The 16628-nt window shown below is 42.1% G+C and overlaps 1 protein-coding gene across 8 annotated transcripts in view; it reads left to right on the top strand.

The window, feature by feature from the left end:
* The window catches only part of ptprsa (protein tyrosine phosphatase receptor type Sa), a 252495-nt gene that overhangs the window by 201052 nt on the left and 34815 nt on the right, over positions 1-16628 (top strand). For 4 of the 8 annotated variants that reach the window (XM_074667567.1, XM_074667571.1, XM_074667568.1 and 1 more), the window contains 9 exons: positions 478-595; positions 6704-7297; positions 8322-8416; positions 8609-8859; positions 9354-9441; positions 10237-10449; positions 10610-10773; positions 13665-13676; positions 13905-14020. In XM_074667567.1, the coding sequence (XP_074523668.1) occupies positions 478-595; positions 6704-7297; positions 8322-8416; positions 8609-8859; positions 9354-9441; positions 10237-10449; positions 10610-10773; positions 13665-13676; positions 13905-14020 (1651 nt within the window). The remainder of the gene's footprint in view (positions 1-477; positions 596-6703; positions 7298-8321; positions 8417-8608; positions 8860-9353; positions 9442-10236; positions 10450-10609; positions 10774-13664; positions 13677-13904; positions 14021-16628) is intronic. The other 4 variants (XM_074667570.1, XM_074667574.1, XM_074667573.1 and 1 more) reach the window with 3 other exon arrangements.

The raw sequence follows: 16628 nt of genomic DNA on the forward strand, positions 1-16628 counted from the left end.
AGCAGCCTGTTAAAAACCTCATTCTGCATTCGTTCAAACCTGCTCTCTTGAAAGATTCATTAGAATTGATCGGAAGCCTCTCTTTGAAGAGGACTCAAGGAAACTTAATGGCTGAGGTAAAAACTGCCGGCGAACTGGCAGGATGCATTCAGCGTGCATTTATCACAAAGTTAAGTTGTTGATTGGAATATGGCTAAAGGAATAAGAGGGGCTACTTTCCATTTGCATACCTAATGTCCCTGCTCCACCTTGGCAGCTCTTAGGATTTGCTTAATGGAATGGTCTCCCATTACACAGAGGGAAACGTTACATTTAATGCATGCCTCGTGAAAATTAATAAAGAGGACCAGGAAACACTTCACTAAGATTAACATTCTGCATACGGCAGTTTGAGCTGCATGAAAGGGGTTCAGTCATCAATAATTCAAAATGTATTTTGACATTTTCCTGTCCCTGTGTCTTCCCTGTCTCCCACAGGAAATGGTCATTGGAGGACTCAAGCCAGACACCACTTACTCCATCACAGTGGCAGCGTACACCACCAAGGGGGATGGAGCCCGGAGCAAACCAAAACTGGTGGTGACCAAAGGGGCAGGTCAGTACAACAATGAGTTTGCAGGTATCTGCTGATTTGTTTACCCACCCTGTTCATGCCACAGAAAGCAAACCTTATTCTTCAGCCTCTTGAAGGTCACCTTGATCATGAGTTTCTCATCATTTCAACCAGGCTTGTAAAACCTTGTAAAATAAACATTTCTCAAGAACGTTTGAAATCAAGAACAGTACATTCACTGAGGCTGATGTTTGCTTCTACCAGGGCAGCATTTATTATTTGGATCATGCTCTCAAAACTGTCCGGAGATATTTTGAGATCAAGGAGCTGGTGTGAGGTTCCTGGAGATTTTTCTGGCAGATTATGACAGCTTGAGAACCCCTGTTGGGCTGTTGGTTTGAGCATTAAAGATGAAATAAAAGCTAATGCTTATCCTACACAGCTTAGTCTTTTTCAATTTTCACCCTCGTTACTTCTGGGAGGAACACTAATTCTACCAGGCTACTTGGGCCTCTGCTGAAGCTTACAGCTTAGTTACCGTAAACGTGATCTAAACCTGAGAAGCTGAGGGTGTGAAAGCCATCTTTAAGAGAACTGAATACATCAAGGGACAGCTAAGAGCACCTTTTTGTGTAAGGAATCAGTGCCAGCTGGCTATTTGAGGCTTCAAAGAGTCAATATGCACACAACTGCATACGTACACGTTACTCATATATATACACACAAAAAGCTGCATACATTCCTTGGATATACATCAAACACATCATGTGAATACAGACCAACGTCATGGCGCTAATTGCACCAATCCAGCTCCACAGGATCCTTAAAATGGAAGTAATCACATGACACACTCTCACAACACACATATATAAAGATGTATATACACACACGCACACACACACACACACACATTCAGGCAAATTTCCTAGATCCTGACAGGTGTGTGTGTGTTACAGGTGTCAGGCAGTGTGATGCTGCCAAAGGGGCTTGAGAGAGTGCTGTCACTCTCCTTCCTCCTGTCAGGCCCGGCTGACTGATACGCCAGTCTGGCGCACTCTGTCTGTCCCTCAGAGGGAGAGCCTCTCCTTTTTTATTATTGAAGTGTAAAGAAACGGTTAAGGCCAGGGGGCCAAGATAAATAGAAAAGGGAAATGGATGAGAAGTAGGGGGACATGGCTGTGCAGCCTTTTTTTCAGGGTGAAGTGGCTGTCTTTCATGTTCAGGGGGATGGTAGAGCAGTGGCTAGCAGGGCTCCCAAAAGTTTTGGGGTTTCTTAAATTTAAGGGAATTTGCCGCGGTCTGTCTCAGGCAGAGAAGAAAAAGGAAGTTTCATTTATACTATCTAAATGTAAATGATGACACATAAAAAATGCATTGTATTTATTTTAACACCACATTAAATGTAGTATATGGAAAAAATAATCTCATTATGCAATGCTTTAGTCTGGTAAATGTTAAAATCTACTCTGCAGAACCACTGGGATGCTGAAATAATCACTGCCGAAAATATTCTCCCGAATCGATGCCGTTACAGTTGATTAAAAATAAAAACTGTACTTTTTGCAAAAGCTCTCAATGTTTTTTATAGTTTAGAAAGTTATACCTTGAGGCACAAGATTGCACCAGAGTTTTAGGTCTCACACCTATGATATTAGCCCTCAAGCAGGTGACCAAGGTTTTGAATCTAACCTCTGGTATCTGTTCTACACGTCATTCCCCTCTCTCACACTGCTTTCTGCCTTATTAACTGCCCTGTCTTCTCTGAAAAAAGCATAAAACGCCAGGAAAGAGATTAAAAGAAAAAGTATAGTTGTTAAAGCCTCAGACACTATGACATCATGGTTGTGCTCATTTATGGCATAAAGCCTTGATAGAGCACACCAAAACAAATACAGCATGTTTCTTTCCCCCTTCAAAATCGATTCATGTTGGTAGTTATGTCTTTTTGTCATTTTCCTGCATCTCCAGCATGCCTCTGTGGCAGTTACTCCTCTAAAATCTCTGCAGAATTGTATCTCAAAACTCAGTTGAGCATGAAAACAGGCGAGAGTGTGAAACTTTTTTATGAGTCACAGACAAACATCGTTCTATCTGTAGCTGGGACTGTCTTTGTTTGCTGAATGAAAGCCAGGTTCGAAAAGTGCCTTTCATGATTCATACTTTCCTATCTCTTGCTTTTCAGAGAAAAAAATGTAACCATGGCCAATATGAGCCTTTTTTTTCTTCCTTCTTGTTAGGGGAGCCCAAAGAGTCTTTATTGACGAAAGATTGAAATGTTTGTGCCTGGAAGTTTTATTCTGCCATCCCATCTGCACATTGAGGAGTTTTCACCGTTGCAATCATTGACATCCTATTCTATCTTCTTTTCTTGCTCTGTATTGTGGGGAAGTTTAAAAAAGGGGAAGAAACTGTCAGAAAGCTCAAAACAAAATCAAACAGCATGTTTCTCAGCTATAATTCTCTGTAGGTTGCTGACAGTAACTTTGGTGTCTTTGTGACTAGAGAACAAAAAAATGAAGATTCAGGGCATGCTGGGTGAGATCCTCAGGAAGCCAGCTGATGTGTAGAAAGGGAGCTAACAACTGATTAGAAGTGGATAATGCAGTGTCTTAAACTTTAACAAGTTATAATCCTGCGGTGATAGACTGTTTTAGGAGTTTAGCTTGTGCCGGGTGTCATTATGGGAAACGGTTTGTATTATACATGAATTGTGTTGCAGTCAGAGTTGGTATTGATGCAGATGAACTCAGCAACATTGTTGTTAGACAGGAACAGAACACATTAGTGGGATTTCCTGCTCTTGAAATATCTTGACAGTGTACAGACTTTCATCCCCCCAACCTCAAGGCACTTAATTCTGATTGTTATATCCTTTGAAAGGATGCCGAGGGATGCCTGTGTGTTCGTTTTTAAAGGGTGTGGATACTTCAGATACATCAGCAGTGATCCTCTCATTGCATGTTGCAGAATTTTTTCATTGTAATTTAGAAACATCTCTATCTCGTCTACTTTCTATACAGTGTCCTCAAAATCACTTGCACTCTGAATGGCCCACATAAAATTTGTTGCAGATTTAACCATGGCATTTCCTATTCGGCTAATTACTCCTTCATGTGAAACCCTCTCTGCCTCAAGGCAGGAGAAATGAATGAAATAAAGGAGAGTGATGGTGCCTTGACCTTTTACTTCCTGCTTGTCCATAGATAATTCTGGTGTCTGAATATAGGCTAAAGCAACAGGTAAATGTACCAATCAGTAAGGTTATTTTTTCTATTCTGAAGGACAAAGCTTAAAGCTTTCCATCAAGCCCAACAGATACATTTACACCATGTTAATAACACACATGCACATAGGTTGTGTATTTTGATATAAGATGGTGAATGTGCAGATTTGTGGTGTGCACACGAGAGGCAGGAAATGAGAAGGAAACCTGATCACCCCTTGCTCAATCAGCCTGAGTGAGTGTCAACAGCAGGCTGTTAATACTGTGGCCTGATGGGAAACGTGCTGGAGGCCCACAAGGAGGGATTGTACCAGGGTCGAACCTGAATAGGTTGCAGAGAGAAAGAGGGATGGGGGTGTTGAAGGAGGGGGGGGTGTCTGGTAAATGAAAGAGGGGATTGGGTAGGGTGCAAAGGGGAGCGCTGGAGAGATGGTGAAAGAATAAGGTTGAGAATTAGGGAGGAGAGAGATGAACAGAGAGGAGAGGGACAATCATGGTGCCGAAGAACCCAGGAATCACTCATGGACACACACACACACACACACACACATTTGTGCATCCTCATATCCCTGTTGGCCCCTCTTTGCAGCAGATTGCTCCTTGTCCCCAGTCACCTTCATCATCCCTTGTTCACTCATTTTTCACCCCCTCACCTTGCCCTTGCTGTCTACCTCATCACCCTGTTGAAAAACACACCACCTCCTGACGGCAATCTGCAGGGTCAGTACCAATGATCCTTCCCCCAAGGGTGCAATTGACCACTGTTTTAAATGTAAAAATAACGACATCCTTTCAAGGACGTGAAGGTTGTAATAGGTGCATCCCTACTATGTTGTTAGGGGCCAATCACACAAATTTAGCATGAAAAACACGGATACACAAAGTCATCACAGGATCGTTATCTCTGATTCCGTTTCCTCGATTAGCGTAAAGAACGAAGGCAGAGTGGGCTTTTAAATGACACCAAGCTGAGCTATGGTATCTACCCGAGGAGTATTAGGAGCATTTGTCTCACCCAACTCCAGGCGCCCCCGCCTTTCCATTACTGGGAAAAGGCTCAGCCGACTAGCCACCATCCACCCACCAACATCGTCTTCCGCTTGCAGAAGCAGCTCTCAGAAAGGAGACCATTAGCCAGCGGAAATGAATAAAATGAGCAGAAAGGAGAAACTGCAAAGTGGGATGCCTTGTGTTTGTGTGTGCGTGTTTGTACTACATGCACATTAAGACTTACATCCTCATGCAGGAAGTTATGCTGTATGTAGGTACACGTACACAGACATACACACACATGCACATGATACTATTCCACTGAGGGGTAGCACTTTTACCCCAGACTAATGCGAGCTGCTCCAAATTACTTTAAGTCCATTCTGGGCAGGAAGCCAAAAGAGCTCAATGTGCAGGTGGAATGGTGATATAGGAGCTGGAGCTGGCTGCAGCGTGGGCCTTTAACCATCACATGCATGTGCACACACAGTAATCACTACTGTCAAAGATAGAAAAAGCAGATCTAGGTGAGACCCAAATTGTAAGAAACGTGAGTTTAAAGAAATACTTAAAAGGTGCATCAGTTGACAAACTATGGATGTAGGAAAAAAGCAAATGCATTCTATATATGGCTGCTTAAGATAATGATGAGATGGTTGGGTATTTTTTGCACATTGAAATAATGTTTGTAATTAATATTCAGCTTACTCAGCCTTTGTATTTCAATTTATGCTGAGAAAGCTCTTACTAGCTGTAGTAAATAATTTGCAGCCAACCCAGTTTGTGGTCCCAGTAGAGACATATATGCATGAAATGTAATTGATAATGGTAAACAAACAGTTAATGTTGCACAATGTGTTACCTGCAGTTGTAGCCTCACTTTTAGTTGCCAGTTTTATATCATGGGAAAGTGGAACATACAGGAGTGAGTAAAGATAGGATCTATTTACAGAACAACAGTGCTCAAGTGTGAATCAGCCACACTCATCTCTCTCAAAGCTCTGACGGCAACTTGAGGACTGAAGGCTTCCCCGAACAACTGCAGCCTCCATCATATTGATGGGGCCTTAAAAGGAGAGTTAAGACGAGACGTGTGTCATCCATAAGAGCAGCGAAACTGGGCCACTCTGAAGAATGGAGTCTAGACCCCAAGTGTAGATCATCCATTTTACAACAAGGGATGACTCCAGCAGCTGAAAGAGGCGCTGCTCCCTGCTTAAAGTTTTAGTGATGCTTTGCTGTACTGAAATGATTCTGGCTGGAGCTTCCATGTATCATGAAATGGTAATGGGAACACTGATCACTTCAGAATTGAATGGCTCTGTGGATCTTCCACAACTTCCTGTACCACAATCTGACTCAGTTTGTAAAGGGGTTATCTCCTGGGTGGCTGGAGTTTAAATTACTTTTGGTTGAGACTCTGAAATCTGTTCATATTTACTATTTGAATGGCCTGATTTGAGGGCATTACAGTTTGTATTGGGCTGACTTCTTGGCTCTTAGAGTTTCTGCTTGAAGCAAACAACTTTTTACTTAAACTGCATCAGTGTTTTCACAAACTATAAATCAGGTTAACCTCACACTGAAGCAACAACTGTATATTTTAAACTGCAACATTACTTCACCCCTGAAGTGTCATCCAAGTTAAACTAAGCATTGCTAAACAACTTAAAGAGTGACAGAAACCTTGTTTTATTATCTTTAAAACAAAATGACTACAAAATGTTGGGAGAAAAGGGGAGTTTAGTATCATTTTAGACATTGATAATGTTGTCCAGTGCCATGGTGCCATATCAAAGTTTTTGTGTAAAATGCAGCATTTGTTTTCAAATACAACTACTGATGGATCAATGGCATCTAGTGCCTGTCATCTTTAAAAAATACATACTACAGGAGAGAATGGTAAATCATAATTTGTTGTTTCTTTGTCCCTGCAGTGCCTGGTCCACCCTACCTGTCAGTGGCTCAGGACTCAGACACATCAGCTTTGGTTCGCTGGGACCCTCCTGACCTCACCAATGGCATGGACCTGATGGGTTTCCGGCTCCAGTTTGGCCGCAAAGATGTGTCTCCTTTGGCCACACTGGAGTTTGCTCCCCAAGAACGCCAGTACTCTGTGCTTAACATTCACCGTGGGGCCACCTACCTCTTTAAAATCTCCGCCAAGAGCAGGGGGGGCTTTGGGGAAGAGGCTTCTGTAGAACTCAATGTGCCTGAGAATACTCCTGGGGGGTACCCTCATATTGATGAGAGCTCAAACGTGACATGCTGCACAGTGCAGCTGTCATGGTCTCCACCTGTGCTGGCAGAGAGGAACGGGGTTATCACAGCATACACTTTGGCCTATAAGGAAGCCGGTTCTGGAGGAGCACCAAGTGAGCTCCGGTTACCCCCCAGCCAGTCCAGCTATGTGCTCAACAGCCTCAGACCAAACTCGGCGTATGATGTCAAAATACGTGCACATACCAGCGTAGGTCCAGGGCCCTACAGCCCACCTATCCAGTATCGGACCGTGGCCTTTGATCCAACAGGTAGGGCTTGCCCATTTCTTTTAGAACCCGATTGGAAGGGGGTTGGTAGTTGGCTATGTGTAATCTGCTGCAACGCAAAAATGAAAACTGCCCCACCTTCTCCTTCAACCACCTCCACTTCTCAAGAGAGAAAAAAACATGCTAAATTGATTGATGTGGGGCACTCACTTCACTAACCCAAACAAGGTAAAACACAAGTCAGTAAGTTATAGTCAGTCATTTTGAGAAAGAGGAGAGCAGCTAGAACTGAAAGGTAAGTGCTGTTTGGTCAGACACTCCTGTAAGTCGTCCTTGCAACCCTTTATCAAGCACACTCACACAGCTAATGTCATCTCACATCCTCAGTTTGAAACAAGGTAGGACCTCAGTCAAACCCAGTCACTCTAAGAGTATGTGTTGAATATTCTCAGATGACAGAAAGCAGATATTTGTTTTTTATTTTGTTTTGTTTTTGGGTTTGTTTTGAGATATACCACCTTCCCTAACCCCCTCCCTTCCCTGATTCCCACTACCCCTGTCCTTTTATGGGACAGCTTGTAGCATGGCATCCCCCAGATGCACTGCTGAGGACTGTTGGCATGCTTTGTTTTGGTTCTGTCTCTTTGCTCTCTTGGCAGCCCGTTGACAGTGCCAGCCCTAACTCTGTGTAGCACTGAGACCACATGGGTCAAGTGTTAATCCTCAGGTGGTCATGGGTTCAAAGGTGCTGAATTAGGTTGGCACTATCCACGATGGCTAGCCAGTGAGTGCACTTTCGTGCTCCATGGGTTTGTCGTCCATGAGTCTTTCGTGCTGTGTGTCTTAACCAATGGAGTTGCCCTTCTCACAGCCAATCACAGCTCACCGTTACACTCACTCTCCAACCAAGAGGAACGTTGCAGGGGGAACAGCCGCTTTGTTTTATGAATTATGTTCTTCTTTTGTTTCTAATTTCTAGGTGTTTTTATATGTTTGGTTCACTGACTGTACAATTTCTCTGGGTTTTTCTTTTTTCGCTCTCTCCCTCCATTTGTCTGCTAAATAGATGTTCCAAAAAATTTCACCGTCAAGTGGGCCACCAAGACCACAGTGGTGCTTGCATGGAAGTTTTCTGAAAGCAGGTCTCCATATAAATGCACGGTGAGGAATGATAGTTGTGGGGAGGTTTGTATCTCAGCTCATTAATCAGTAACCAGAAGATCAGATCTTACCTGAAGCTTGGCTTTGTACAACTGTTTAAACACTTCTGTTTATCCAATGAATCATCATAACACACCCAACTATCCCTCTTACTTAAGCTGTTCTAACTTCTGGATCTCTATCCAACTGTAGATCGAATACAACCGTCAGAAGATGGATGTGGATGCCAGACAGATGAGGGTGCTTGTGACAGGGCTTAGGCACAACAGCACTTATGAGTTTCGGGTGACCTGCCAAGAAAGTATGGACGGAGGGCCGAGACACCGCGTGGTTGCCAAGACCGCACCTCTGATCCTGGTCAAGAAACCCAAACTGGACATCTATGCAGAGCCCGACAACATGCTCACCATGTCCTTCCCACCGGTCGATAACAAAGAAGTGAAGTGAGTGTAGGGTGCTGAAAGATGGGTTCTCCAAGTTCTGTCTGGTGGGGTCAGGGCGCTAAATTTTAACCTTGGAGATACTTGAGATATCATGTAGTCATAGATTTAGTTTCTTAACCATGCGGTATGACACTTTGTTCCTAATCTCTCACTCCCAGCTGAGCGTGGCCGATACCATGTTTTCCTTCGATAGTATCATGGTCAAAATTCAAACTGATTGATTCTGTCATTCTCTCATGGTATTTTACCTAAACCCTATTGATTTTTTGGTGAGTACTGATAAACAGTTTCAAATTGTGCATCATTTTGAGTTATTTTTGGGTCAATACTCAATTTTAGGCCGCAAAGGAGACTGAAAATGATATCTGTTCTAGAAAACAGCAAAAGGAAGTGTTTTCTTTTATTAATAGGTACTCAACACAAGAACCTTACAACACTTGATTTTTGTGACAGTAAAATGTTTTCAGCAACTTAATTTCTTGTCATATTTCCAGGAATTTCTATGTGGTCGTGGTTCCACTAAGGAGGACCGCTGTAACTGTCAAGAACCTTAAGAACCCTGATGAAATGGACATGGAAGAGGTAGGAAATAAGGAGATTTCTCAGCAATGAATAGCATTTAATAAATTTGGTAGCACTTGGTAAAAAGGAAAAGGTAACTTCCCTCTTTTTTCTCATTGGCCTAACATGTTTTTTTATGAAGGGATTCAAATGTCATGTGTTTCATTTACAGTCACATGTGATTTAATATTTGCACACCATTTACCAGACATGAGAACAGGCTACACAGACATGTGTACATCTCAGCTATGTTAATTTATCCCTCCAAGCATGCACAGGAGAGAATTGCACAGCCCTCTCTTCTTCCATTCTTCCCATAGCACAGGGTCACCTTGACTTCCAGATCAACACCAACCACCCCTATTGGATTAGGGATTACACACATTCCCTTTTCTTACTGCCTGCCTGTCTGCAGTGTGCAATCAACGAGAAGGGTTGGATGTAGAAGAGTTTGAAGCTTGAACTCTGGTCTTAGTCTGATCACTGATTGGAATCTCATTTTTGTACAAGACAATATAGTAAACCTACAAGTTAGCTGCTTGCTGGGGAAAGTGTACTTTTTTCAGTGGGTCATATAAATGTAGAGGGATCACACTTCTCTTGCTTAGATGAGCATTATTTCTGAAAATTTGTGAATTTGGTTCACTTTTAAAAACACTTTGTGCGTATGATTTTGATTTTAAGCATTTTCTTTTTCTTTTTTTTTTTAAGATCTATGACCTTCTGTGTGTTAAAACTGCTGCTTTAGACTCTGATAAAATTAAAGGAGACCCCAGGAAAGAAAAATGTAAACTAATATTTTGTTACTTTAATCAGCTGTTACGTGAAGTGACCCTAAAGCGCCGTTCCCGCCGTCAGCTGGCTCAGCTGGACCAGAGGAAGCCCTACATTACAGCCTGTTTCAGGCAGCTGCCCTCCAGTTTCACCGTGGGATCTGACCACCGCCAAAGCAGCTGTGAGAACAAGCCCCTTGAACCCGGCCAGGAGTATGTCTTCTTCCTGCTGGCTGAACTCAATACCACTGCTGGGGTAAGTTGCATGCTTAGTCCAGTTAAACACAGTGCAGTACACTTAGATTGAGTCACAGCTAAGCACACACTGTAGCCATGTTTGTGCTGATTGGTCGCTAAACTCCAACCTGGATTGTCTTTTATTAGCTGCTTTAACATTACTCTGATTCTTTTTCTAGAAAATGTTTGCTACCAGCCCGTACACTGACACAGTGATGACCCCCGAGCTGGTGGTGGACCCTCTTCCTATAGAGAACGGGGATGGACTCATATGGGTGGTGGGCCCTGTCCTGGCTGTGGTCTTTATCATCTGCATCGTCATTGCTATTCTTCTGTATAAGAAGTGAGTTGGTTTGTGATTTTATCTTGTTTGTGTAGTTAAAGCTGCATTTTGACTCAGCTTGGCAAGAAATAACATTGTTCAACATCATATGGCAGAGAATAAGCCTCAAGGTTAGGGTTACTTTTGACTCTGAGTTATATTCCAGGAAGAAAAGTAAAATCTTTTAATCTTATTGGGATTACAGATGTACAAATTAAACCCTTTAGCTTAGCACCTTTTTCCGGCCAGTGGTTCACACTATTAACGTGATCTATGTTTTTCTTTTTAATCTGGCATAAGCTTGCTGAAAACTTTCTTCCCCCAACACACAGTGAATAATTTCTCGTCATTTGATGTTGAACCCGTTATTTGCAATGTTTCTGGGGAAATGGGCTATTGCAAAAATAATTGCATGTCAGGGAGCACGTTTTGTGTGGTGCTTATTTTGTATTCATGACAGCATGATATTCAAAGAGCCAAAGACAATTTTGCATGTTAATGTGAAAAAGTTTTTGTTGTGGAAAAAAAAGATGGTTTTGGGAAGTGAGCGGGTTTGAGAAAGAAGAGAGGAAGAGATTCTTTGAGATGGTGCTCGATAACCAAACAAGAAAGCGAACAGTCGGCTGATCTGAGGTGTCTAAGATACCTTATCCATAGAGTAATGTATTGCAAATAAAATTTATTAGTTATGGAAAAAATACTTCACTAAATGTTATTCCAGAGATGCCAAAGTAGAAAAGCTCTGTTTTTGTTATCACAAGAGTAAGATGTGTCATATTTTTGTTAAGGATGGGCATTTCAAGCAGAAGAGCTATTCGATATTTGCCTGTAACTATTTGAAGATTATTAGGAGATTGCAACCCCCCCCCCAACAAGCTGCTGCCGCCACCCACACTCTCACCTGCCCCAACAGTACACTTTGACAAAGAGGGAGAGACTGTTATGCTCTGCACATTGTTCATCACACTTACTTCTTGCGTGACGAAGCTGACCACTGACTGTTGATCTGCGGACAGCGCTGCACTTTTAGCTGCATGCCTCACTCTCACATGGCAGTGCAGTTGTTGACAACTTGTGATATGCTAGACCATAGACTGTATATAGAGCGGACAGCGTGGCTCCGCCATTTATCATTGTACGGTTTTGAAGCCAAAATACCGCCATCTCAGGCGCCACCATTGTAGCAGTTTGGAGCCAGAGTCTGCGCAGTAGAGACGATGAGAGATACTGGGAGAATCTCAGTGGAGATGGGTGACAAAAATATATATATATTTTTTTTTTCTTTCGAGAGTCTAATCACTTCCTGACTCTACCTACCAAAATATTTTACAATCTCCGAAAAAAAAAACAGAAAACGGCAGCTGTCAATCATCGTTAAACATTACATAAAACCTTGTTTTTAACCTCGTATTACTAATGAAAACGAAACTTTTCTGAAAAAAGAGGACTTGAATACAAGACAGCCAAATAATATCTTCAAATCACCACAACAATCGGACGTGAGAAATATTTCTACGAGGTGTAATAATTTTTTAAAGTTTGACCACAGCACATCTGGAAAGGCTGGAAAGCCAGATTTTTAAACCTATACTGCAGCCAGTCACCAGGGGAAGCAGTTTTTGTGGAAACCTCACTTCAAGCCGAGCAAGCGGAGGTCCATTTTTTTTTTTTTACAGTTTATAAATTTTCCTTAGTTTTTATTTTATTTTATTTTTATTTTTGTTTTTAAGGAAGTTCCCAATCCATATTTGAATGTCTCCTCGTTCTTGTTTTGCCTGTTGAATTCTGACCTGGCTCCATTCATTATGTCAGTTTATTGCCATGGTCAAGTTAAGTATGATCTTGTTTGGACACAGTTTGTTTTATTTTGAAATTCATCTGGCAATTTAGATGGTTTTCATGCACAACTTCCTGTCCCACTCGACCTGCTTTTTGTGAAATTGACACGTAAAAGCTCCCACATCAGGCATAAAACTGAGATCTGCCGCGGACAGGACAAACCAATCGTCGGATAAACTACTCGATTTATTTTATGTTAATGGCTATTTGAATATTCGAAAATCATTGCCCATCCCTAATTTTTATGCAGCAGAAGGGATGAAACCTGTGAGCTGTGGACTGATGAGACTGTTTGTTTTGGTTTGTACCATAAAGAATTTCACCAAGTCTGAATAAACAGAGCATATTACCCTGGCTTTGGGCTTTGGTAGACATATACACAGTAATTCCTACTTTTTACAGTAGGTTTTAGTTTTAGTTTCAGGAACTACAAGTCCCAACTGAGCAGTGATGTCAGAGGCGGCCCCACATACCGGGAAGATCCCTGACTTATTTTAAGGCCAGTGTAAGCAACACAAGTACAGATAGCTACTGTCAGATGATCCCTGACTGTCTGACCTTGCTTTACCTCGGTCTTGGTGGTTAGGGAGAGTAACATCTCTCCTTGGATCTGTCTCTTTTTCTCTCTTTTCTTTCTCTTCCCCTTGCTCTCCCATCTCCCGCTCCATCTCTCCCTGGTGAATAGTATTTCCCGGGTCTGCCCTTGGCCCTGACATTCCCTCTCCCCTATCTGTATCCACACCCTTGTGCACACACATTAACTCACATACACACACACACACTCACACACATATACATACTCACAAATGTACACTCTTACTTGCCTATAATACTTGCTTGTTCTCACACATTAACACGTGCACACTAGCACACGCATGCACGCGCTTCCTCTAAATGCTGATGAGCTTTATCTCACGTTTTTGCGAGCCCAGCAGCGACCCCTGTGAATTTTAAACTGCTCTCTATTGATCTATCTCTCTTCTTGCCCCCTTCCCCCTCCCTTTCTCCTTGTGTGTTGTGTTTTCGCCATCTTTATATATTTATTTGACTCCTATTGCTTTCTCTGGAAGCAGCAAACCTGACAGGTAAGGTTTAGCCGTACTTTATTGCATTTTACAGGCGGACACAAAGTAGCCTGCCTCAGCGAAACAGATGCCTTTAATTAGCGAGGGTGAAGGAGAATTTTGCGCACTTGATACGCTTTCTCAGCTACTCATGTCTTGCTTACTAAAAGTTATTCGACTGTTTTTGTGCGTGTGTGTATGTGTGTTTGTCTTTACCTCTTTCTTCACTTTGTTTTTCTTTCTTCACAGTCGCAAAAGAAAAGAGTCAGAGCCACGCACAAAATGTCTGCTGAACAACGCAGACATTACACCTCACCATCCGACAGACCCTGTGGAGATGAGACGCATCAACTTCCAAACTCCAGGTAGGACAGGAAGGACACGCACAACAAGTCTGAATTCAATATGTTAATCATGTGTCATTTTAAGGAAAATGATAGATTGTATATTCAAAGATTAAAGTTCAGATTAGACTTTCTCTGAAGCTATAGAGAGATGCTGAATGTACTTCATTTACTTATGCATCGCAGTGTTAAATCTATGAGTGGGAACACAAACAGCTCTGCATTTAAAAGACTTTATGGCTTATTTAAAGAGTGACATTCAATCAGTGTTAAATGTCATTGAGACTTCTTGTAAAAAAAAAGCTGTCTTGTTAAAAGGTAATCAAAGGCTTGTTTTTCATTGGCCTAACTTAATTTCCATCCAAAGACTGCTTCCTGAAAGGTCTCAGTATTTCTGCAATTGCAATGCTGGGTCTAACATTACACTAATCTATAGGTTTATTGGAAAATGGGCCAGAGTCCTAGAAGAAGAGCTGAATTTTAAGAAGCTCCATACTTTCATAGAAGTATAATTCCCTGGCTGACTTAAAGTTATTCCAAAAGTTTGACGCCTTGCAAAGAAAAAGTTTGGCAGAAACTTCAAAACCTTATTTTTGGAACCAACTGAAATGGAAATGAAGTTTGAATGTTTGGCAAACTAAATGTTAATTAGCAGCAAGTCTAATCCAAAAAACGCTGTTATTGAAAGTCAAACTGGCCGTCTACCTTATGATTATTAAGCAATTTATACTTACAGTGACAACCTTTTATCCTTGTCTAAAAAAAGAGACTTTAAAGAGCTTCCACTTACACATGCTTTACATGGGTAGTTGTAGATTATAACATTGGCTCACACATGCACTCAGCCTACACAGAGATTAAGTGTTCACAAAGTGATGCAACGAAGAGTGAGATTTATGCAGCAGCATGAGAGATGCTCATGGAGTTCTCCCACGTCATTCTGTTTAACATTATGTTCCTTCATAACAACATGTGAGCCATAATTGTGCGTCTGCCATGTCCTCCATGTAACAAATAGTCAATTTTAAACAAGGAAAGTTTAGGAACTCATGTCTGTTGATGTTTTTTAATGCTGGAAACAAATCCTGTTTTAAAATTCTCCTCTGTTTTTACCTGTTTCCTCTTTTGTCTCACTTTCTGTCTGGTGTTCATCCGAGCTTAAGCCTGGTGTTAACAACAGAGCACATTCGATCCCCCCACTCATTCTCTAAGGCTTCTCCATCTCCCTCCTGCCTCTTTTTCAGACCCATCATCTATCAGCCTGGCTTTCTGTTTTCCAGCCTGCAATTTAGGCTCCAGTGGCTCCAGTTTGTTCTTATTTGTCTGTTTCATAGTTGAACTTCTCTTCTTTTAGTTTGTTGCAGTCAGTTAATTTCCAAACCAACTTCAATCTACCATTTTTCGTTAAAAAGAAAGAGAAGCACCATTTCTGAGGACCAGTTTCCCGCCCGCTTTGGGATGAATAAGAAAGGATCTCTTGACTTGCCCAGTCACCGCTTTGGAAACATTGTGGAGTAGCTAAATCTTCTGAAAAAGATTATTTTATTTTATTTCTGAGTAGTTCTTCTGACTCAAGAGTGAGACCCACGTCTGAAGAGCTTGCACTGTATTTTTACAGACATCCTTCTCACCTACCCAAACAAATGGCAGAAAAGGAGTAAATCCTCCAGGGAGGAATAAACACATCCACCTTCTTTTCAGTGTGTTCTCTCATTTCTTCTTTTTTTTTTATGCCTCCTGCCTTTCTGTCGCTGTGCCTGGTTGTCTCTCAGCCATCCATCTGTCATCCACAGCCAGTCCGCGCTCCATCAAAAGGCTCAGATTTCAAATGGAGTGTTTCTCTTCACTTTCTTCGGGAGCCCAGCTATGCAGCCTGAGTCTGTATCTTGGAGGAGAAAAAACTGACTTCTTGACATCAGAGGAAGGAGATATGAGGATGAAAGAAGCAGCACAAACCCACTTACACACACAAATGTGGAAGTTCAATTGTCTGTCCTCTGCCTTATCTTGCTTGGTATTCAGAGCTCTATCACTGCTTCTGTAACGACAAGGTTATAACGGCCATTCCTGTTATTTGTCTCTCTGACTCCCAGCGTTTTCCACTGTGCCCTCAACTGTCCTCCCCCATTTCTTAAATAATAGACACTCTTGTTACACTCTCTTGCTCTTTTTTTTTACATAACATTTACCAATACAGGCTGAGACCTCTCTTTATATGACGAGCACTCCTATTCGACAGCCCCGCCGTTGTTCTGCAGGATTGGACGATGTCGTTATCTCTGCACCCGGGGAATTTAATTTGAATGGACATTTTAGCCCAATTAAGTGGGCCGGTGAGCATTTGTGAACATCCCCATCAGCTAATAGCAACCATTGTTCAAATGAGCGTACTCCCAGTGCACTTATCCAAGGCCTCTCCAGCCCAGCAGAGCATATGCAGCATCGGCAATGTGTGCTCACTGACCCTTTATGCTGGGGAACAAAAAATCTGCTTTTGATAAGGCTTCCTATAAGTGTGTACATTTAGCGTGCATGTGTCTCTATGTGTGTTGTAAAGCCTATGGGTCATGTGACAGCTACACAGTGACATCCCATAACTCCTTGGGGGTGCACAGTGGCTCGTTTTGTC

This window comes from Halichoeres trimaculatus, unplaced genomic scaffold (assembly GCF_033239565.1).
Source record: "Halichoeres trimaculatus isolate MK-OKI-2021-1 unplaced genomic scaffold, fHalTri1.1 fHalTri1_scaffold_4, whole genome shotgun sequence".
Classification (NCBI taxonomy): domain Eukaryota; kingdom Metazoa; phylum Chordata; class Actinopteri; order Labriformes; family Labridae; genus Halichoeres; species Halichoeres trimaculatus.